This window comes from Bactrocera neohumeralis, chromosome 2, assembly GCF_024586455.1.
Source record: "Bactrocera neohumeralis isolate Rockhampton chromosome 2, APGP_CSIRO_Bneo_wtdbg2-racon-allhic-juicebox.fasta_v2, whole genome shotgun sequence".
NCBI classification, from domain to species: Eukaryota; Metazoa; Arthropoda; class Insecta; order Diptera; family Tephritidae; genus Bactrocera; species Bactrocera neohumeralis.
Genome location: NC_065919.1, coordinates 72,702,670 through 72,727,214, shown reverse-complemented (window position 1 = coordinate 72,727,214; position 24,545 = coordinate 72,702,670). Strand labels below are relative to the sequence as shown.

At 36.9% G+C, this 24,545-nt stretch overlaps 1 protein-coding gene across 2 annotated transcripts in view; it reads left to right on the top strand.

The window, feature by feature from the left end:
- LOC126767802 (uncharacterized) overlaps positions 1-24,545 on the top strand; it is a 366,033-nt gene that overhangs the window by 309,825 nt on the left and 31,663 nt on the right. For both annotated transcript variants that reach the window (XM_050485451.1, XM_050485444.1), the window contains 3 exons: positions 3,239-3,377; positions 15,970-16,061; positions 16,606-16,716. In XM_050485451.1, coding sequence (XP_050341408.1) covers positions 3,293-3,377; positions 15,970-16,061; positions 16,606-16,716 — 288 coding nt within the window. In that variant the 5' untranslated portion in view covers positions 3,239-3,292. The remainder of the gene's footprint in view (positions 1-3,238; positions 3,378-15,969; positions 16,062-16,605; positions 16,717-24,545) is intronic.

Genomic DNA, 24,545 nt, shown 5'->3' with positions numbered 1-24,545 from the left:
ACATACCAGAGGACTACTTGAGTATAGTTCATGCTATTTGAGGCAAAGTTTTGGCTATCTTCAAGGTGTTCATCAAGGATCCCAGCAAATTTATTGCTGCTGCTGAAAACACGAAAGATGCCAAAAATGATGAGTCAAAGTCAGAAGAAAATGACGATGTGGATTTCGCACTCTTCGACAAAACAGCTCAACACTAAAACTGAATTAAATATTGTGCACACTTAAATCCACGTCTCAAGATAATCGAACTCACATAAATGAGCATAAAAAACTCTTGTGAAAATTGTCGAGAATAGGTTTGAATTTATTCATTGATGAACTGCAGCTTAGCTACTTGATGCTGGAATATACACGAAAATATGGAATTTATCGTTGTTTAATGGGTAGATAGAAGATACTGTAGGAACATTATGGGAATACTAACTGGTCAAAGTCTTGTGGCGACACATGACCGCAGAATGCGGCTGACATAACGAGAAGACTGCAAGAAATGTCTGGAGCAGGCACAAAGGAAATAATGGAGCATTTCTTATGCACTTGTGTCGCATTGGCCAGACTACGCTGTAAGCGTCTGGTGTCCCCACGGTATGATACACTGAAGGAGGTATCGATAGTGAGGCCGCAGAGTGTGTTAAAATTCGCGTGAAGGATGACTACTTCTCTTGGACCTAGCGATTGAACTCTATTGGAAAGAACTAAAAATGGTTTATGCGTGGCTTATTAGCCTACCAAATTAATCTTACCTAATCTAACCATAATGGGTCTAATCATCTTTTCGCTCCCATATTTTAAATAAAATGACCTTATAATAATAAATAAAACGTCTATAGTCTATAATAAATAGAAACAAATGAGATCGTGTCGTGGTTCTAGATCTGCACAGTATTTTTTCAATTTACAACGGCTCGATTATCAGTAACTAGTGTGGGTTAAGCGGAATTTCTGCCACTTCTGGACCATTCGCAATTTCTCGAATATCACTGTTTAATTCTTTTCTTCAAGGGCTTGCCACAAAAGAATTTTAAAAATAAAAATTAAAACAAATAAAAAAGATTTCAAAAGCAAGTATGTCGAGGTTCAGCGTATTTCTGCCGCAAAGAAGAGCCAAGCAAAGGCAGAACTAAGCGCTTTGGTTTCGAACAAAGTACATAAGAAGATAAAGGCACAAACAATGTATGTATATAGTATATATATATATCAATGCATACTTACATATATTTGAAGAGCACAATTGACGTACTGACGGAGTCTTGCACAAATTTGGAAGTATAATGCACAAAAGAACGCATGTGTGCGTATGTTATGTACACTTGCGCTATAAATACATATGTATGGGTAAATATAGATAGCGCATTTGCTTTTGGTTTAGTGCAATTCGCATAGCAAATGAAGATTTAGTGGTCATGTGCAGTGCTTTCGACTGCATTTGCACTAGTTAGGACAATAACTTTGTCCGTTTGTCCGTTAGTCACACATAGCTGTACACACATACATACATATACTCGTATCTATAGAGAAATAGTAAATCTACAAATGCATTTATAATACAAACATGCAAGCTCGTGAGTGGAAAAGCAGTGCATCTTGTATAAAGCATATGCGCATAAGTTAGTGCCTCTCTTCATTTTATATACGTACCTATGTAGCATACCATATTTGTACTTATATGTCTACGTATTTAGTTACGCTTTGTGTATTTACTTAGCTGGTATTTGCTTTGGCTTCCTTGATGCCTTCTGCTTTACGCATCTTATTGGTCTGGTCATTAGAATTACTCGAAACAGATTTGCTATTTAGATTATATTAAGTGACAGCCGACGGATGATGCTTTTTTATAATCTAACTAATGCAGACCAGAATAGTTGTTTGGAGGCATGCCTAGCATTGAAAAGGAAACTCCAGTGCAAATGCTTGTAGCATTACTTTATGATCTCATTTTCAATTAATACCAAATAATGGACTTTGATTTGGTTGTTTTACTTTCTAAAGCGTCTATTTAGACACTTTAAACTAAATCATTGTGCTTTCATAAACAATATTTGTACCGATTTTGAATCTAAAGAATCTGAAGACAAAACAAAAGTAATTTATTTCAGTTCTCCATTTAAAAGTCAAACAGTCTCTATATGATAAAATTTGGAAGGTGACATTCCGTTCAGGTTTGGGTTATGAATGAAATTCTTTATTCTTGTGAAAGTACATTCGATGCCATTATGTATGGAATTCGATTTATTTTGCATGGCCACCACGAGCACAATAGCAGAAGTCGAGACGCTGAACCCAATTTTCGACGATTTTCAAGCATAAATCGGCCGATACTGCTCCGATTTTTCGTTCGCTATTCGTGCGAAGTTCATCAATCGTCGTTGGCTTGTTGGCATAGACCACAGACTTGACGTAGACTCACAGGAAATAGTCTAATGGCGTCAAATCGCACGACCGAGGCGACCATTTCGTGAGATTACACCTTCACCAAAGTTGGTTTTCAATAAATCGATTGTGACATTCGCTGTGTGGCTCGTAGCGCCATCTCGTTGGAACCACATATTGACCACGATTATGGTGGTCAAGCGACTAACTTTCTTGCATTTGTTTGATCTTGTAAGGATGTCGGCCAAGATCTTTTCGCAAAATTCACCACAACGATGTCACAGAGATGCCCAGCGCTTAAAAGACTTATTTGGGTCTTCCTCAATTGATGCGCTAGCGGCAGAATGTTCTCGACATCACGGGCACATCTTTGTCTCACTGGCACGGGAAAGTTTTGTACTGTGCCTGTAGATTCAAATCTTTCCACTAGACGCTCAATTGTTGATCTGACAGGACAATTATTACGACCATAAATTGGACGTAGTGCCCTTAAAGTTGAGGCTACTTACTCCGAATTTCGCTAGTAAATTTTAATAATTTCTACTCATTGCTGGATCGCGTATCGTTCCATGATAAAATAGTAAACTTTACCTAACAGAAATGTTAAAAGAGGGAGAAAAGGTATGTCGTTCTTTGCTGTCCCTATCGGTCTACTTTAGTAGCGTCACTATTGAAAACCCCGTTACTTCGGTTAAGTTAACGATTTTTCTCGTATATTTTTGTTTTTTTTTTTTGATTATTCTTTGCCGATTTTTCCATAATCTTAATAATACCTATCCACACAGGCATACAAAACAATCATAAATTCTAAATGTCTCAACATAAGCTTCATATTTATAACTTTCTCCCAATTTCACTTATTTTACAGTTAATCTGCAACTTAACGTCCCTTCTTCACATCTTAATCAGGCACAAGGCAATCATGTCTAAAAGAGAGCGACTATTTCACGAATGGTTCAATCTGTTCGCACTGATCTGGATGATAATCACCGACATATGTTTTAACGGTAAGTAACAGTAATTAAGCATTTACATATTCATCGTGCATAAATTATGCACACAGTTACCAACAAAAAGTAGCAAACAACATTAAAGGAATGAGAGAAAGCAAAAGAGCGCGCGATAAATGTGTTAATAGACTTTTAAAATATATTTGTTTTCCTTCGTTGTTTTACACAATTTCGAAATGCAAATTGTAAGCTGCCAGCTGCTGAAATAATTTACGAAAACAAGCTTTCACACATACATACATATGCAAATGTGTTGCACTTACTTGCTTTTTATTCGCGCAGATTTTTTTAATCACCCTTTGCGCAAATGAAATGCATTTATTTATTTGTATGCCATTAAAATTCCAAATATCGCAATTTATTAAATGCGTTACCCGGGCCAATAAAACAGGACTCGAAAAACACACGGAAAAGCTTAAAATTTTATATTGGGAAAAAAATTGGTGAATATTTATATGGAAAAATTGAGTTGTGAAACATTTGCCGAGCGTCGATAAACACTCGACAGCGCGAACTTGGCAATAACTTCACGCAATGCAGTGCATAAATGTCAGTAGAAACTACCGCATTATTGCTCTGGAGGAAAAAATGCTGCTGCAATAGTGATGAAGTGGCTGCATTAGGGTCCGCAGAGATTTTCTTTCTAAACCTTATTCATTATATTCTTAAAAACTTTTGATTTCAACTTCAAATCGGGTTTTTTGCTTTAGAATTCAGCACTTTACTCAGCTACAATTCTCCTTAGCTGAATAAGTGCTGACAACCAAGAGGCATGAAATGCCTAGTTGGGAGTTATACTAATGATGATTGCGATCATTGATCGAGTATAGAAATATTTCTTTTGAATTTATAAATTCGCCAAATAAACACTTCCAATACAAAAGGAAATTATGCCAACGGTTTTATCACATAATACGCCGAATTAAATCTCAGTCTCAGATAGGCTATTGAAGAAATTTCCTGACTCACATGTGGAAATCTGAGATTCGATGAGCTGATTTAAACGAAAGTGAGAGTCAGAAGCATCTATTGCATGATCTAATAATTAAGAAAGTAGTAAACTTCTCTTTGAGGAAATGAAAAATTAATTTTTGAACAACAACACTTCATCACTTCAACAGTTCACTCGGCATTCTCCAATACGTTTTCGCTAAGAAAATATCGTCCATTTTATAATAAAGAGAGATGTTCAAAAACTTTTTCTCTTGAAAAGCTTTGAAATTAAAGAAAAACTATTTAGAAGGTATGTGCAAGTAATGTTTGGACTTTGATTAGAAGGTTGAGTTTCTGCGGCCAAATTTCTACATTACAAGGATATTTGTCGGAAACCTTAGAGCATAAAAGCTTCGAAAATTACTAATATTCGTCCCTTAACAAATTATATAAATTGATAAAATTTAAAATTTGAATATAACATGGCCTTCCACTACCCATCATTTAACCTTAATGTTTCCTGGTTTTAAGAGACCAGGGCAGAAACCTCGATAAAATTATACAAAATAAAAAAAATCGTAGTAATCATTACTCTGGACAAGACTTGGGTCTATCACCATGATCTTAAATCAAAACAAGAGGCTAAAGAGTGGTGTGAGCCTGGTGATTCGGCTTCGAAACGAAACGGTGTCATGTCCGGAAATGGGGCAAGAAGGTTATGGTATCAGTTTTTTGGGATGTGATAAATTTTGTTTGTGGATTACTTGCAAACTGAATATTTTTACAACCTTTCGGACCAGTTGAAAAAAAAAATTAAAAAAATACGCGGTTTGCAGAAGAAAAAAATCCTTTTTCATCAGGACAATGCACCGTGTCACAAGAGAATCTCGACAATGGCTTAAATCCATAAATGAAAGTTCGAATTGTTGGATCATTCGGATTCTCACTTCAGGGATGTGATTCACAGATTGGAGGATCGTTGAAGCAAGTGTATTAATGTTCAGGGAGATTATACTGAATAATAAAGTGTATTTTGGATCATAAAATTGTGTCTTTCTTATCAAATGAAAAAACTTACTGAACAACCTGGTACGTACGTTGTATACGGGAGTTGGAAGTATTATCGACACAGTTATATCTATTATTGCCACACTAAGTACACCATGAATACGACACATACTAATAAAATGTTCCCAGAGATCCATTAAGTTACCTCAGATATCATTACTAATCTTATGGAGTGAAGTCAACCGGATGTTATATGTTTGTTATATGGTGGCTAAGTCAAGTTTTCACCCAATTTTATCCATTTTAAGCACAAGGATACACTATTATCAGTAAAACACGCTCTCTCATTTTCATTGAGAAAGCTCACACGTTGGCCGATATATGCGGTATAAAGTCAACTGAAAGTTCGAAAATCGTTTTGTTACGTAAATGGGGGTTCAGGGAAGCATTGATCCGATTCAACCCATTTTCGACACATAGATAAACTTTTCTCATGAAAAGATTGTACCCGAGTTTCAATTATATATCTTACACATTGACCGATATTTGTCGTAAAAAGTCAGTTTTAGAAACTAGTCTATAAATATTCGGTAAAGAAGAGCTTGAATAGTGTTTGGTGGTTTTAAACAATTCATGGTCATAAGATGGCATAGGTTGAAGGTATTATTCCTGCAAAGTTTTATCCCGTTATGTTTGTTGGTTCTTGATTTGTTCACGAAAGAGAAAAGAGTCAGATGGAATTTAAAAATGTGTTATATGGGAAGTGGGCGTGATTGCAGTCCGATTGCTTACATTGTCGCATTGTAATATAAAAAATATTAGAAAATGTTACTTATCGAATTTGGTTGAAATCGGTAGAGCGGGCTGTGAGATATGTCATTTTACTTAATTGTGGGTGGTGCCTCGCCCATCTTACAATTTTACACTGGCTCGAATAAAACACTCTCATACAATTGCGGGTGTAAAATTGAATTTATCTGGGTATTTAGTTATTAATTTATCGCGTTTCAAGTAGTTTTTAACAGTACCGTTCAATAGGGAGTGAGCGGGGTTATCATCCATTTGCACACTGCCAGTAACAGTTCTTATGGGAATTGTTCTAAGCACATTTGGCTATTATAATTTTTGTCGTCTGGGAGATACGTACACTAAACCTCTTAGAGGGCGGGACCATTCCCACTTTTTCAAAATTTTCACTACTGTAATCCTCTGAACCAAATTACAGTTCTATATCTTATTTTATTGCTTAGTTATGATACTTTCTAAGTTTTCCTTTAATAAAGTTTTGTGGGTGTGGCAATGGTTCGCTTAGCTTTCACATACCTAATATAAAGATTTACGAACTTCGATATGTGCGTTATCTTAATAAAAAAGGGCTTTTTTCTATATAATGGTGCTCATTTGTGCTTAGATTAGATAAAATCGAATGAATGCTCGCTGTAAACCCCCTTTTACTAACAAGACTTTTCTACTTGAAGGCTTTAATCCTTGTGAGTTGCAAGAGTATAAATGTTCGGTTATACCCGCACTTAGCTCTTACTTACTGGTTCGGAACAATTCCTCCGACCCCCTCTCTTCCTTTTCCCAGCCTCAGAGGAATAATTTCGTTTGCGATGGATTTCATCCTAGTATGTTTGTTTTTTTTTTTTTTTGAAATAATATTTCACATTAATTAAAAAAGTTAAAGTAATCTAAAACAACATGAAAACTGCTGATGGTAACCACACCCTAATGTGCTTTCGTATGGAATTATTTTTTATCTTCATATTGACAATTTCGACAACAACCTCATCACTCTTTATATTTGCTGTTGTTGTTGTTGTTGTCAGCAATGCGGCAGTTAATTTAACTTTAATCACATATTGGGTTATTTCATTTTTAATTGTGTTCTCAGCCTTATTTCTCCCCACACACGGCCGCTGTTGTTGTTTACTGATGCTGCCAAAGTGATAACAACAACAAACTTTTTATTACCCAATCGATGATCATAAAAATGCAGAGAGTTGAAAAAAATCGAAGGAAAAAAGGCGCTATTAAAACGGACCGTTCGGGGGGTTGAGGAAATGTAGGGAATTCGTGAAATGCAGCATATGCAAATTTCACACAACGCCATGGGAGGCGAACGGAACCGGTGGCGACTGGACAGGCGGGCAAACGTCGGCCAGACGGATGGCGGGCGGACACGCAGACATAAGCTGCTGCAATTGAGTTATAAAAATGCAATGATGCACTCTCAGCGGGGGAGGAGCGCGAAGCGGATTGTCTCCTTTATTATTTATGTGGCGCTGCAAAAGGCGGCTGGCGGCAGGCGGTTGGTCGTGCTGGTTGTATCCGCTCGTACCTGTGGTTGAATGGTTGTTGGACTGCGGACTGTTCAGCCTTAACCTCACTAACCGCTCGTCCGCATGTCGGCTTGCAGCAAAGTTCGCGCATAAGCTCAAGGTGGGTAGCAATTTCAATTATTGCGAAACACTGATTAAAAAATGCCAATAAAATGAATGCCTTAAAGGTGTGAGTGATAAATGTGATTGCACACACAAAGCCGCGAATAAGTATTTCTGCGTTCTCCACAAATTCAAATGTATGAAAAGCAAATGATTGAACTTTTTCGGGAGTAAAACTTTTTTAAAATAAAATTATTTTACGACAATGATAAAAACAATTGGAAATAAAAAGGAAAATAATTCTAACAGAGCAAAAAATCACATGCAGTGGACTAAAGCAAAATTCATTTCTCAGAAATTTATAAAATTTTCACAACAATTTGGTCTGGACTCAACAGTGGAATCAGTTTAGACTACGTGTTTCGGATATCAACACAAAAGTGTCAAAGCAATATGTATAGGCGATTTGGATCAGCGAAACCAACTTGTTGCCAGTTACTACAAGACAATCGAAGAAGATCCTGAAAATCCTCTTCGTTTTCGAAATTTAATTTACAAACCCCAGAATTTTAATCTATGTAAGTCCTTTAAAAGTAGGGGTTCTGATGATGTACCATTACCCCTAAACTAGTCTTCTACCACTATAAAAAGAGTAGTGGAAGATGGTAGAGCTGAAACTGGTAAATTCGTTCTTCGCAAGACTGGATGGACTGACTGGACGCCTATGTCAACGTTTGATGGTGCGAGCTGGCTCAATGGGATTAAGATTTTAAAATGTAAGCTGGAGCCCTCACTTATATTTGTAAAGGATGTGCTTGCGAAGCTTAAAAATATGTAGGAGGGACCCGTTCCAGAAATCGGGACCGTTGTTGCATTCCGTCCACACCGAAAGTGAAGGTTTTTATACATGCTAGGTAGCTAGTACTTTTGTCTCAAGAAGCGCAATCCGGCAGCCAACAACGAAAACACAGTAGAAGAGCGAAAGGTGGAGAAAGTTCTAGGGGAGATCCTAGAAGCAATACAAATTTAGTATACCCTGAGGAGGGTATGGAAACTTAAATAATAATTATATTCTCCAAAACTTGGTGCGTCGTTTAAAATTATACATACTCATGTTCCACCATTAGTCTTAAAAACTAAGCTTAAGAATTATCTTTTGCTTTTTCTTGTCGTTGGTTCCTTTATCCTTTTGGGGACTTAATATCTACTAAGGTTTCTCTGTGTTAATTTCTGGAAAATAATATTTAACTCGACTAAACTTGTAAAAAATGCAACCCCTTCACGCGACTACAACTACTTATAAAATATGCATGCATGTATGTCTGCACTTGACAGGCCAGACGATACTCAACTGTCACATATTGACATTCTTCACATATTTTTTCATAATTACCGCAACTTTTTCCACTCAGATTCATTTTCAATTGTTGTCTCTCTCGCTCTCTCTATCATGATTCAAGTTTTTTTCTTTTTTCTGCAATTTTTTTCGCTGAGTGATTGTTCGCATGCTGTGGCGCAACGCTTGATTTTATTTTTGCAGTGAAGAGAGTTTTTAAATTTTTTATTTTAATCTCTCGCATTTTATTTTAATCTTTTTCATTGCCTTATTTCATTATGATTTTTATTGCTGTATTGCAGTAATTAAGTTTTGTGCGCCTGCAAGTAGCGTGAAAAGCGTACAATTGAATTTGTATTGTTCTGCACATGCCACAACGGTCATACACACACACCAGCAATTTTCTTCTTTTCACACTCTACTTCGGGGAGGTGTGCGCGCGTGAAATTAATACATTAAGTGTACAAGCAATTGCATTAAGTCGCACACACGGACAAATACTCATATACTCGTATACAAATAGACTCACGTGCATGTACATACACACGTTAGTTGCCATGTTTGGTAGTTGCTGTTGTTGCATCACCCTATATTAGCTGCATTTTCACAGTGTCTTTTATTGCTGTTGTTGTTCTTGTTGTTGCTGCTCTTTTTTATCATTGCTTTAAATTTGTCAATAATGAGAGCGGCCAATTTGTTAAAATGTGGCATGTGCCACCGTGTTGGCAGCGACATTTGCTTATTGCATAATGTGTCGCTTAATGAAGGAATCTGCATATTTTTATCACTCATTATTTGTACATAAATGAATTTTGTGTACTTGTGGCATGTGCACCGTTAACGCGATTGTCACAACAATTTACGCACTCCCAATGATGAGTTAATCCATTATATGGACATACGTACACAAATATAATTCCCCCATGTGTGTATGTGAGTCCATATGTCAGTGAGCGCCTGAGCGATTAATGGCTGATAAGCTTTTGTCAAATACACTTTATGCACATATATATTTTTGCATTAATTTAATTCAATAGATACACATACGACATGATCCTATCTGAGCAATTTGCTTTTAAGCAAACAAAACTCTTTTACAAAACCAGTTTAGGAAAAATAAGGAATGAATTTGAGAACACTAACTTGAAATATATATAGAGAATATTTTGCAGTTTAAGATCTAAACAATGATCCATTTCGAGCTTCCCTACTTTTTTAAAGAAAAAATGCAGGAACTGCATATTTAATGGGAAATGTTTATTTTCATTCGAAAGTGCATTCTTTGGCATTTAGTTTTTGAAGATTATTATATATATATTTTTTACGCTTTCAATTTAAAACCTCGTCATAAAACGCGCAAAGTCGATAATACCACAGTCCGAGTTGCTGCAAACAGCGCCGAATCGACTCCCCACGGTCTTCATATATACAAGTACTCCCGGCTGCTATATTTTCTTCGATGCTTGCTGGACGTGATCTAATTTTAATTTGAACGTGATTTTTCGTAATTAAGTTAAACTATTTCTAAACGTTGTTCAGTCGTAAGTCTTTCCACGATGATCAGGATGGTAATGATCTTTGGATTAAAATGGGTTTTTTTAAACATAAAGATTTGAAATCAAATTTAGTAATTAAAACAAAAAACCAAAATGAAGGGTTACTGTGGTTTTCCAGCTCTTCAATGACAAATCCAGGAGACAAAGCCCTTAAATATCCAAGACGATATTGCTAGACAAAAGAAAGAAGTGTTTCAGCGTCGCTCTCATTCTTACTTCTCTCAGCATGTATGTTAATTATGCCCCTTGTACTCGCAGGTAATGCTAGTAGGTTGTGACATGCCACTAGGCCAACAACCGCCCTCTAGATCTTTCGAGATCGTCTCAGTAAAAAGAACGATTGTTGTTTCTGGGCTTTTCTACATGTTCTTGGCGAACCGGCATATTCGTTTGGCATCCTATCTCGCCTCGCTCGGTCTGTCAGTCCTTCTGAACGCTTGGATGAACAACTTTTTGTACGCTAGCACCAAGGAACACATTGAAACTATATATAATAACAAGTAAGGAAGGGCTAAGTTCGGGTGTCACCGAACATTTTATACTCTCGCATGATAAAGTGATAATCGAGATTTAATTATCCGTCATTTACATATTTTTCAAATACCGTATTTGTGTAAAGTTTTATTCCGCTATCATCATTGGTTCCTAATGTACAACTCTGTATATATTATACAGAGAAGGCATCAGATGGAATTCAAAATAGCGTTATATTGGAAGAAGGCGTGGTTGTGAACCGATTTCACCCATATTTCGTACATGTCATCAGGATATTTAGAAAATATTATATACCAAATTTCATTGAAATCGGTATAGTAGTTCCTGAGATATGGTTTTTGGTCCATAAGTAGGCGAGGCCACGCCCATTTTCAATTTTAAAAAAAAGCCTGGGTGCAGCTTCCTTCTGCAATTTCTTCTGTAAAATTTAGTGTTTCTGACGTTTTTTGTTAGTCGGTTAACGCACTTTTAGTGATTTTCAACATAACCTTTGTACAGGAGGTGGGCGTGGTTATTATCCGATTTCTTCCATTTTTAAACTGTATATGGAAATGCCTGAAAGAAATGATTCTGTTGTGTTTGGTTGACATATCTATAATAGTTTCCGAGATATGTTTAAAAAACTTAGCAGGGGGCGGGGCCACGCCCACGTTTCCAAAAAAATTACGTCCAAGTATGCCCCTCTCTAATGCGATCCTTTGCGCCAAATTTAATTTTAATATCTTTATTTATGGCTTAGTTATGATACTTTATAAGTTTTCGGTTTCCGCCATTTTGTGGGCGTGGCAGTGGGCCGATTTTGCCCATCTTCGAACTTAACCTTCTTATGGAGCCAAGGAATACGTGTACCAAGTTTCATCATGATACCTCAATTTTTACTCAAGTGACGGCTTGCACGGACGGACGGACGGACAGACGGACGGACGGACATCCGGAATTCAACTCTACTCGTCACCCTGATCACTTTGGTATATATAACCCTATACCTGACTCTTTTAGTTTTAGGACTTACAAACAACCGTTATGCGAACAAAACTATAATACTCTCCTTAGCAACTTTGTTGCGAGAGTATAAAAAGGCTGAGCTGGTATTATCAATCGAATAACACCACACAAAAACTAAACGTTTCCTTTAGCCAACAATCTCCATGTAAACCTCATCTTGTAGCTCTTAGAATATTATCCGAAAAGTGATTTAAATTTTATGTGATTTTTTTCACTTTCAGTCGGCGCGCCTGCGACATATTGACTTTCGTCTGCGCTGCGGTTAGCGGCAATGACAGCGCTAACGGGACTACGCAGAATTGGCTAATAGCTGCTGGTGAAGCCACTTAATTATGTGTCAAGCGCAGCAATGCGTCGCCCATACACACATACATACATGCGCTTGTTGCACATCACACACACACATCCATGCTCAAGCGTGTTCGATTGTGCGTGCGTTGGCGCTCTCTGGCTCTGTTAATATTTTATTATGTTAATATTTCACATAATTTGCGTTTTTCCGCTGTGTTTTTGTGATGGCGCACATATTTCATTAAGCTTTTTGTTTGGCATTTTGCGCAATTTAGCACGTTTTTGCAACTAGTTTATTTATTTCGCGCATTTATGTTTTATATAATCGTGTTTGTGTGCGTCACTGGGGCGGGCAAACCGCAGAAACTGTTGTGTTTGCATGTGTGTGTTTATATAGGAATTGTCAGCCGTTAGTTGTCTGCATTTAATGTGCCGCCACACTGGCAACACCAACAATGGCGCAAATGCTGCTGTCATCAACGCTGCTTACACACCCATAATTAAATTGTTTGTTGTGTTTTTGTGATTTTATGCGTGCATGTGCGTGCGTGCGTGCATATGCGCTTATAAAATATCTTGTTTGTGTGCTTTTTTTTAACTTTTTCAATATCACCGGCCTTTGTTAGCATAGAATAATATAAATTAATTTCCATCATTTAAGCTTAATTAATTTCTATAATCGCATATTTTGTTATCGTGCGCAGCTGGCAAAAAGTAACGGCATATTTTTGCATGCTGAAGGTTTGGCGACGAATGTGGCAAATAAATAATATTTTTTTTATATTTTTTCCGCAAACAAATTATAGAGATTTTCAGATAATATGTTTGTTTTCAATATTAAAGTGGTTTTCGAATGAAATATGTTGGTTGAATAGTTAAAATCGTAGCCTTTTTAAAGACAAAATAGATTTGAAACGTGAAAAAGGATGAATCCATCATTGGAACTTAAGGGGCTATCCGGACAGCACCAATATTTTGTGAGATAAATAACCAAAGACTTCTAACTAATGTCAAAATTTTCATATTAGGATCTCTCGAATTCAACAGTAATAGCATGGAAGCCCAGCTACCTTTTCATGTCTATACAGTGATTGACACTTAGAATCGTACAGAGAACAAAAATTCAAAAAATGTTGCAAAGAACTGCATTTATTCATATTTGAGCTTGTTATTTAACCATAAAGAGAAAATAAATATATTAGTTAACTTAGCGGAAGAAATATTTAATGTCCTCAAGTCAAAAACTTGCATGTCACCTAAAATACAACAGGACATTGTATTGCAAAATATTGGAAAACAAGAATAAAAAAAATTGTGTTTAATATTTTTTTGGGCCGCCTTTGACATTTTTCAACATTAATAGTTTTTGGCATAGAGTTGACTAACTTTTTACATGTATTGACGCTAATTTAGCTCCACACTTCCTTAAGGGCCTTCTTGTGGTCGTGTTTGTTAGATATCTTAGGCTTTCGTTTTTATTTCAAGTTGGTGCTCGATAATATTTTAGTCCGGAGACTGCGCGTGAGTTTTTAATAATTTTTGACAGTTATAGAGTGCCCATGACCGTACATTAAAAGAGTTGTGTTTAGGGTCGTTGTCCGCGTAAAGCTTAAAAGTGTATCGGACTTCCATTTTCTCAGCACGTGGAAATAAATTTCTTTTGAAAATACACCCTCACACCATCCCGTGTTCTCCTCCATGTTTGACAGTCGCACGCAAACTAGCTATGTCAATCTCTTTATTTGGTTTCCTTCACACTGTTGGTTTGTCATCTGATGCAACTATGTTGAACTTTGTTTCATCCGTATAAATAACATCATTTCTGTACTTGTACGGCTTAGATTGGTACTCAAGAGCAAATTGTTATTGTTTTCGTTTATTTATAAATGACAAGCATAAAGCATTCTTCTTAGTAATAAATCACTAACGTCCTTTTTCAAATACATTTTAAGCTCGTTGTTGATTTGCCTTTTGTGGCTGATTTTCTTGGGGTTTCCTTCAGTTTACGTATTAGCCATTTCTCGTCATTAGGGGTCAGCTTCTTATTCGACCGGGGTTTGACTTTATTACAAGGTGAATTCCAAAGTAAACAGGACTCAAAAAAAAAAAAACAGAACAAATGGTTTTTTCGGCAAAACCAATTTATTTTAATATATTTATTTTATTCAAAATAGTCTCCCTCTGCTTCAGTACAGCTTTTTGCACGGTCCAAAAGCATGTCGAACGAGTGTTTTATCTCGCCTGTGCAAGCCTTTTGAATGGCCTCTACGTCTGCATAACGCTTTCCTTTCATGGGAAAATGTATTTTTCCGAAAAGGAAGAAGTCGCACGGTTCCATATCAGGTGAATATGGGTAGTGGTTATTCGGGCCGAACACACCTTTCTTAAGCTCAAATATTCGGTCAAAATGCGATAAATCGCTGTTTTGGAGATGTTCAGTTCCATTTTCATGAATTTCAATGGTGATTTCCGATGAGTTTTGATGAACCACTCGTGCACTCTGCTACGAGATAGGCAATCATAGCCATAAACTTGTTTCATCAATTGAAACGTTTCGGTAAAAGTTTTACCAATTTTAAAACAAAATCTAATGTTGGCTCTTTGTTCTAAGCTCATTTTCGCATCTATAGCACCAACATACTGACACTTAAAACGAAATAATTCACTTCCAATCGATGAAATGCATGAAATTCTCACTAGACAATCGATAAAGATAACAGATTCTAACGCGACATATGGATGGCGCCACCAGGGGGCGCTAGATTCAAAAAGTTTACTTGGAACATGTTTACTTTGGAACGCACCTTGTAAATATTCTATTACTTTCATTATGCATTTTTATGATGAACTAAATGGTGCTGCGAGGTATGTTCATTATTTCTACGAATTCTGCATAACTTCTTCATTTTTTCACTCTTTCGATCACTTTACCGTGTTTTATTTAAACCTTCCTTTCATGCGTTATCCTCTGATTATAATAAATAATTAAGTTATGTAATTGTATCAATATAAATTGATTAGCTGTTAGATAACATTCATTCCAAATCCATTCATGTTTCAGTGTTTTAGAAATAAAATCAATGTTTTTACTCATTAATTAGAGAAAAAGAGAGAGAATCCTTGAAATAATTTTTTTTAATAGTTTGTATTGATAACTATAAATTATCAAAAATTCTTTTAAACAATTAATTACGTACGATATATAAATATATAAAAATAAATCAAATAAGGGTGGCTGCTTAAAAAAGATTAAGAAATTTTTGTATGCTTTTCGTTAACTGATGATAAAATTCTGTGCTACTTATTCAACACAAAATGCTTATTTTGTACCTTTCTCTAATAAAACTCTGTGTTTTGTTTAAAATGTGTGGCATCCTGACCCATTTTTTAATCAATCCTCAGCATTTATAGTTGGTCATAATAAAGGCTGGTTAAAAAAATATTATTATATTTAAATAATTACATAATCAAAAACACAAAGCTTTAAATTAATTAAAATTGTGACATATTTCGAATTTATCTTTTCTTTTCAAAATAACACAACTCATTGGTTACTCATACGCCGTGTATCGCAACGACAGCGCACTGTTTGAAGGACCTGAAGATATTCGTGCCGGAGGCGGTTATAATGGGCAACGCAGCGACGCTCTCATGCCAATACGATTTGGGGCAGGTATGTTAACATTAACCGTTGTATACTATTTGTTGTTGTGAACGCTGTTGTTTAATTCCCACAGATTTGTACAGATAAATATTTGCGCAATTTTCCCACAGCAGGTGTGCCATTTCGTTGCACTTGCAATACCAACATGCCCCCAGCAGGCGACAATTATTGCAGTGAGCACTTAAAATTTGTAAACCTAACTTGCTTTCTGCCATAAATATTAGGCACCGTACAGCGCCGCTGCCATCAGTTGTCACTTGACAGTTGCCACTGTGCAATCTGCTTGGAACGCTGCCGTCACCCGCCATTCATTACGTCCATATTATTTTATTTAGAATGTCTGGCATGCTGTTCACTGTGAGCTTCTCAATTAAATTAATTGCACGGTAATTCGTCTCTAATGCCACTTGCCACTTGCCTGCTGGCACACACTGCCTCGACACCAGTACTCTTCACCCCCGCTGTGTGTCTATGTTTGCGCTTCTTTTTGCACTTATTTATTAACTATTTTTGCTCTATTTCTCACTCTCTCTCTCACGCTTTCTCATTGCAGGCTGCTCTCTATTCGGTTCGCTGGTATTTCGGCACTGAGGAATTCTATCGCTATGTGCCCAAGGAGTCACCGCCCACGCTGGTCTTTCCGGTGTCTGGCATTAATGTCGATGTAAGTCACAGCGATTTTTTCTCAACCACCTCCTAGCATACCTCCTTCTCATCTCACAGCTGGTATACTATGCTGTAGCGCTTCGGCTATTACTCTAAACAAAGTATTACTTAACTTTCTTTTATTAGTTTTATGCTTCTGTTGTTGTTGTAACGCGATATTTGTGTAGTTGGCAATAAATTAACATTTTCATGCGGCGACACGTACGACAGCAACATTGTCAATAACACAAAAAATAAGCGGGAATGTAGGAGAAAGGCTTCACTGATTGTGTCAATGTATGTGTATGTGTGGTAGTGTGTTGTTGTGTCCTTGTGATCACTCGGCGTTTTTGCTTTGTCTGTGATGGAATGTGAAAATAAATCGTTTGTTGTTTTTGGCCACTTGGAGCATCTTTCTTTGTTGTTGTTGCGTCTTGGTATGCACATTCCTTGTGACATATTTTCTAGTCCTCCCCTGCTCTGTCCTTTCAACGGCCATTAGCAGCTCTTGCTAGTTTTATTGTTGTCATTCGGTGTGCGCCGTTATTTGTTTCCTAGCAGAAATATGCGCTGAGATTCTGCTTTCATTGTTCTTAATTGCAATTTGCGTTTGTTAATTCATAAAATGTTTGAAAACCTGAATGCGCGCCTTCATAAATATCACTGATATACGAGTATTTTTTGGTATATCCTGTGAGTTATCTTGGTGTTCCTTATATATTTTTATTTATAAATATCAAAGTTGGTGTGTGGTTGAAATCTGTACTCTACGAGGATGGCCATTCATATTTCGGGATTAGGGAACAAAATCAAGTATCAATCATCGAAAGTCGCTTAATTTTTTTTCAAAATATTCTCCATTAAGATCTATATACTCTGGCATGCATTTGAACCAATTGTGGGAAAACTTTTTTGCCACTCTAACTGAGGTATCTTCAAACCAAATAAAAACCTATTAGTTTATATTTTAGGTACGGTAATAAAAAAAATCCTTCGGTCCTAAGTCAGGATTATACTGTGAATGACTTATCAATTCAAAGCTTTCAGAACTCAAAAATCCTGCGATTTCGGTCAATTTCTGAGAGACTTCATCATCGTAGTGAAGAGTGATAAACAAATGGTTGTGATTACCACACTGAATTTACTGATCTTTTTGTTCTAACGGTGTTTTTTTTTCAAACATTTGCATGGAAATTTTTGTTTCAGTCAGTCTGCCCACAGCATTAATAGTTTCCGAAACAGCAATTGAATTTTTAGAGACAAATTTTCCTTGGAGTGATCTACGACCTCAAATGAGTTCATCAATAAACAGTGGCCTTTGAATGAGCTTCACCGGCAAAAATTGAATTAAGCCCATCGATGCAGTGCTGCTTAATTAATCTACTTCGAAACCTGTAAAAATTTATCAAATTAATTTATGCGATTTCATTCCATTTTTTGCGATTAGAATATTTTAAGTTACTGTAAACAAACAAAAAGGGCTCAAATGTTAAAATGATCTGAGTATGTACTATATAACATGAAAAATATCAAACTTTACGATAAAGTTGTCAGTCTCTTAGCGGGTGATTACTCTTAATAATTGAAATATATACAAATTTACATATGATACTCTGGAAGATTCGAGGTGTTTGAACCACCTAAAATATGAATCTTGTTCCTTAGGTAACAAATAAATGCGTTTTGACTATTTTCACGATAAGTAAAATTCCTTGAGTCATCCTTGTTGAAATTCCTTTGAAACAACGCTTTCCGACAACCAGCATGTCATGAAACATATTATTACTGACGATGAGTCTTGGATCTTATGATCAGAAAACAGACAAACAATCGGCCGAATATCGTGACAAAGGTAAGCCTACACCAACCACGTCAATGCATCAAAAATATAAACGAATTCCTTCCGACCGGCCAAACTGTCAACAAGGAATAGGGAGTGTTATGCGTCGTTTGTGCGAAGATATTCATAAAAAGAGGCCGGAATTATGGGCCGAAAACTCTGGATTTTTACACGACGATATTTTGCCGTCACATAGTGCATCTTCGTGAGTTTTTCGCCAAATTTTCAAACAATAACAGTCCCGTGTGGCCTCTGGCTATTCAACAAACAAACTCAAGCTCCGTTTTGAGTCTGTTGAAGACATTTATGGTGAATCGCTACGCTCGTTGAAGGCCATTCCGGTAATTAACTATTTCGAGGATTGGAAAAAAGTGTATTTTGACCAGGGCAACAACAAGTGTTTTGGTTGTTGTATTCCGATAATTAAGGAGATGTCTATATAAATTAAAATCTTTTTATTATTTTTGCAGATCTCGAAAAACCAAAGTTGCCAATGGCGATCATCTTGAAAAAGGTGATTCTGAAAACTAACGCCGCAATTTCGGATTAAACCTGTTGAATAAAACCTGAAAGAAGCAAATATGAAATATAAAACTTCTGTTTTGGGCCTTGGAGTGGCCTTTTAAAACCTATTATTTTTATTCAAATTTCCAAAATCTGATAACTAATCGTAATTAAAAACTTATAACTATGAACTATTCTTCGAATGCAGTAAACATAAAATCGTTTAACAATGTCATGACGTGCATATATTCGTCGCAAAGTCTGTTCATTACCACATCTCGATGATCCATTGGCTCGTCATCCAGCTGACCATGCCCGAATGATGCTTGTAATTCAGCCAGTGCTACCCAAGCTGATTGTATCGTTGAATGTGCTGGCACTCGTCTTCGTCTTTGCTTTAACCTATTTATCACGGCTTCGAAAAGCTGGGGTAAAGATCTTCTTTGTGGAGGTGCCACGGGTACAACTGCTGCTGCTAGCGCTTGTTGCGCTGTTGGTGGACGTGAGCCTGCCGCTGCATAACGTATTGTTGTTGGATAATGTCTTGTTGTTGGTGGAGCTGCTGCTGCTGCATAACGTATTGTTGTTGGATTATATTTGACTAGTTGTTGTTGTTGTGTGGTTTCTGGTTGCGCTGCTGCTGCATATCGCTGTGGTGTTGTTGCTTGTATTGTTGTTCCTGGAGCTACAGTATAATGTATTCTTGATGCATTCATTATAGAATGTGTTGGATGTGTTCTTTCGGGTGGTTGCACAGTTGTTGGTGTGCTTCTGGCTTTGGGCACAAATATTGTTGGTGTTTGCATACTTGTTGATGCATTGCTTGTGGTTGGTGCTTCTGTATTTGCACCTACTGGTGATTGTATAACTGTAGGTGCAATCGTTGCTGTTGGTAAACGTGCTATTGTTGGTGATTGTGTAGTTTCTGGTGCTGGTCCATCTATAGTGGCTGGTGCCACTACTGTTGTTCGTGCTTTTGTTGTTTCTAGTGATTCTGTTATTACCACTGCTTTTATAAGTGTTTGCATTGGTGAGGATGTTCGTTTTGTTGGTGTTGCTTGTAAAGTTGTTGGTTGAGCTGTTCGTGTACTTGTTGATGCGCATATTGTTTCAGCTGCTTCTGTTGTCGCCTGTGCTTCTCTACTTGTTGTTGCAACTGTTGTCATTGGTGCTTGTACAGTTTCTGTAGCTTCGGTTGTTACCGGTGATTCGACAACATTTGGTTTATTCAACAGAAGCAAACCGATCATGGCATCTAGTTCTTCAACTGATTTTTTTTGTTGACTTGCTCTGAGATGTTCCTTCACATGTTGATTGAGTTTGGTAGCGATTTGTTCGTTATTTCCTGATGTCATTTTGGTAGCCGCTGTTGCTTAGAAATCGGACCGCTAATCTCAAGTGAAAGTGGAGACTGATGCCAATCTTCTGCGCAGCCGCACTTTTATGCGAAAGAACAGTGGTATAAGAATAGCAGGTACAGAAGCGCGCAGGTAGAGGACCTAAACAAGCATTGTTCTGAGACACACCGCACAAAGTCTTTTGTTTCTTTCTTAAACTATTTATTTTAGTCTCTACGTTTGACAGAATTAGTAAACATATTATTTACAGAACTTGTAAAGGGTGTCCCAAAATTACCCCATGATTGGAATTAAATACAGTTGACGAAGTGAAAAGACTGTATATTTTATATGACATTTTCGCACTGTGGCCGCCAATCTTTCATCATTTTTGAAATATTGGTATGTAATTTAGACGCGTTTTCTTTTCGCATAACGCTCCATATTTATTAAGTTTAAATTATCAGCGGACGATGTTTTTGCTATACAAATAGCGACAAATTTAAATCTGGCGCTAATTTTGGGACACCCGGTATTTAATTCCTACCTTTTGTTAATTTCAAGGCACCCTTTACAAGTTTTGTTATTCAAAAAACGCAGAATATTATGCGATTACAGAAAAGGTAAGTCTTAAGACTAAAATAATAACGGATAAACAGCCTCAGTTTTGCCTTTAATTGACTTAAATTCAAAATCTTTTGTCTTTATTTTCTTTCATTCAACAAACAATGCTTCAAATGGATTCTCCTTCAGTATGGAGGGAACTTTTTAATAGTTTAGTAATATCTGCCGGCGACTCGTCTTCCTTCTTCTTTATTTTGAGCTTCTTTTACCGAAAATTGTTTTGAACTTTGTGAATGCAGGGAATATTAGCATCTTTAAATGATTCCCGCTAGATGCTTGTTCGATTCGCACTCGAAGCTGGACTTGAAGAATGAAAACCACTGCACATTTCATAGCTGCAGCAGCACCAGTAAGTGCTTTAGTTTTAAAAAAATAATCAAAAGTTGAAAAAATAAACGGCATTCGAATTCAGCAATACGTCCGCAGTTTTGAAAAGAGCACCCCAAAGTGTTAAGTCGAGCAAGTGACAAATTACATTTTTGTGTTGTGGTGTTTAATCATTTTGCCTGCAGGTACTGGTACCTTTAGGATTTTTCGATGTTTTTACTTATAAAAAGAATTGTCAACGGTTTTCAAACATTAATCGGCCGACTGCTGCAATATCACGTTTGATATTCGTACGAAGTTCATCAATCGTCGCTGGGTTGTTGGCATAGATCATCGACTTATCGTAGCTCCACAGGAAATAGTCTAACGGTGATGACCAACACTCGAGAACGACGCATGAGAAACCTTTTTGTGTCTTCCTTAATTGATGCGCTAGCGGCAGCAATATTTTCGACATTATGTACTGTAACTGTGGATTACAATTTTTCCACCAGATGTTCTATTGTTGATCTGACATAAATTGGACGAAGCGCTCTTAAAATTTCGGTACTAAATTTTTTTTTTGGATTTTTATCTTTCCACGATGAATTGGCAAAGCTTACTGAAGAGAAATGTCAAAAGATCGGGGAAAATATGGTGTCGTGTGATGTCCCTATTGGTCTATGTTTGTAGGGTCACTATTGAAAACCACGTTATATGAGAGATATGCACTATAGTTAGTTCTCCTATCTGGATTCCGAAATGATCAAAAATAATACCAAAATGCTTATATATATTATATTAAATTTCATTCGAATACCCCAAAAACTGACGAAGAAATTTTTATAATCTCTGAAAAAAACTTCACCTTAGAAATCACCATCTCGAAACAGGTTTTAGACTCATAGTCTCTTAGGCAAAGTGTTTCAGAATGATCTGTAGAACATTTCCCGCATAAACGATTTTATTGAACAAAAAATCAAAACGGTCTAGTATGCTCGTATACACTAGAGCTTTCCTTTGAAAGTAGTTAATATCAGTCAGAGTCTAAAATGTGGAGTTTCGGCAGTGCTACTACATTTGATTATGCAAGAATTCAATTTCACTGCGTAATAAAATTGTTTTTTTTTTTTTTTATACACTCTAAATCGAACTTGACAATCACTGTTAATATGGGATTCTTGTGAGTCAACTTTCATTTCTAACGCTTTCTTGCTATAATAATTATCGCAACAAAAATGTAATTTTCATATTCACAATTCCTTTTCATGAATTACAATGTCGCATGTCAAATCGTAATTAAGCTGCACAATACACCCATAACCGCATACCCACACATACAGTAATTATAGCCAAGGGAGAAGAGCGCTTGCCATCGCGACTCGACAGTTGCGTTAAACGTTTCATTAGTCCGGTAATAAATGGCAAAAGTGCCAATTATGTCCATTGAACATTTATTGATAAATGTGCGCCGTGCAATGACACAATAAAAGTTCTACAGCTACAACAACAACAACGGCGACGATGGCAACAATAATTGTCATTAATATAGACAATCACATTAAGAACAGAAGTTAAGCAAACAACATTATACGAAGGAGCAGCAAAAAGTGCGCACCAGGATATGCAAATATTTACCTCAGCAGCCGCTTTCCGCGCCACCGGAGTCGCATCTCATTTATATACATTCCTCCCCCATTTGGCAGCAGCGCACAAGTGTTTCATTATTAAGCGAATGCGAGGCTTCGCAGCGTTGCTCATGAGTTCAGCTGTGGAAGTGCAATTCAGAATTCATTCGACCGCTCATAATTGCTTTCTCATTTACAACGGTGAAAACACGAATCTCGCTCACTTCCTGCGTTCTCGCGCGAGCGAGTTACATGCTTTTTGCTATTGAAAGTTGTTCGATTCGGTCGGCAGCGTAGCTCATTGCCATTTGCAGCGGTGGATGCCTGATTTGTTGTTGTTGTTGTTCGGCAAATAATTTTGTTTCAAAAGAAAAAAAACTGCAACAACACGTTCTACAAGCCCATAAGTAGGAAAAATAAGGAAAAAGCAAAGAACAAACAATCCGAGTTTTCATTATTTTTATTTTAAGCGAAAAAATATTTGTAGACATAATGATGTATTTTTCTCGCGCGCCATAATGAGCATAATGAGCGTTCTTTGTGCTGGCGAACTCCTTTTTTTATTAAATTTGTGCCACGTTTTGCTTGCTCATTGCCTGGTTGAGAAAGTTTCACCGCGTGGTGGTCGCACGCTACCTCGATATGGTTTTGGAGTGCCTTTTTGTTTTTGAGCTATTGAGTAGCTCAGCTTTTTCGTTATGAAAACACAAATTTGTGGAACCAAATATAAAGTGCGGTTTTAAGGATTGATAGAAAATGTTAGTTTTTGCCAAATTGTCAACAGCGAATGCTACTCCGAGAGGGTGCATGTGATCCAAAAAATCATATCGCAATTTTATGAAGACAACAAATATGTCATTCGGATTTAGTAGCGACTGGAAACATTGCTGAAAAGACGAACGGTGTCGAGTTGCAAGTTCGTGGCCACATGCAAATCTGCGCTCTGGTTACTTCGAACTTACTTTCGTGGGAACGGCCATTAGATTTATCTTCGAAAATGATAACAAACTATTCGATTTCGAATAAGAAAATTCTCTATTTTTGGGCGAATATTTATTTTTTTTTCAAACATTGAATTTAAATATCCCGAACTAATAGATACATTTTTTTTATTTTCTAAAGACGACACGCTATTGTTTAAAAATTTTGTGTTCTCTATTTAATGCCGCTTACGGTGCGTTCAAGATTACTAAACGATTGCCTGAACCCGCTATCTAGATAATCTAACCATTTCGAGAAAAGACTAGAATGGGTACCAGGCTGTAGCGGAATCATAGTTAATAAAAAAGCTGACGAGTTGACAAGGAAAGGCTCCGCTATCAATAAATTGAGAATGGGTTCGAGTTGCGCTCTCTTCGTGCGTTCTAATACTGCGTAACTGGGTTTCGGCAGAGTTTCGTTCTACCTTTAGGCAACCTTTAGTTCTGGCGCCTATCAAAAAATATATATTGCTCAAAGTGGATCGGAAATTAAGGCTAGTCTGTATTAGGGGTTCTGTCTAGTGATTGCTTGAACTTAACGGATGACAGTTATAGAAGCTGTTTGGAAGAAGAAAAGGATCTGAACAATACACTTTTGATGGTACCTCCTTTGGGAGACCACGGCGGAG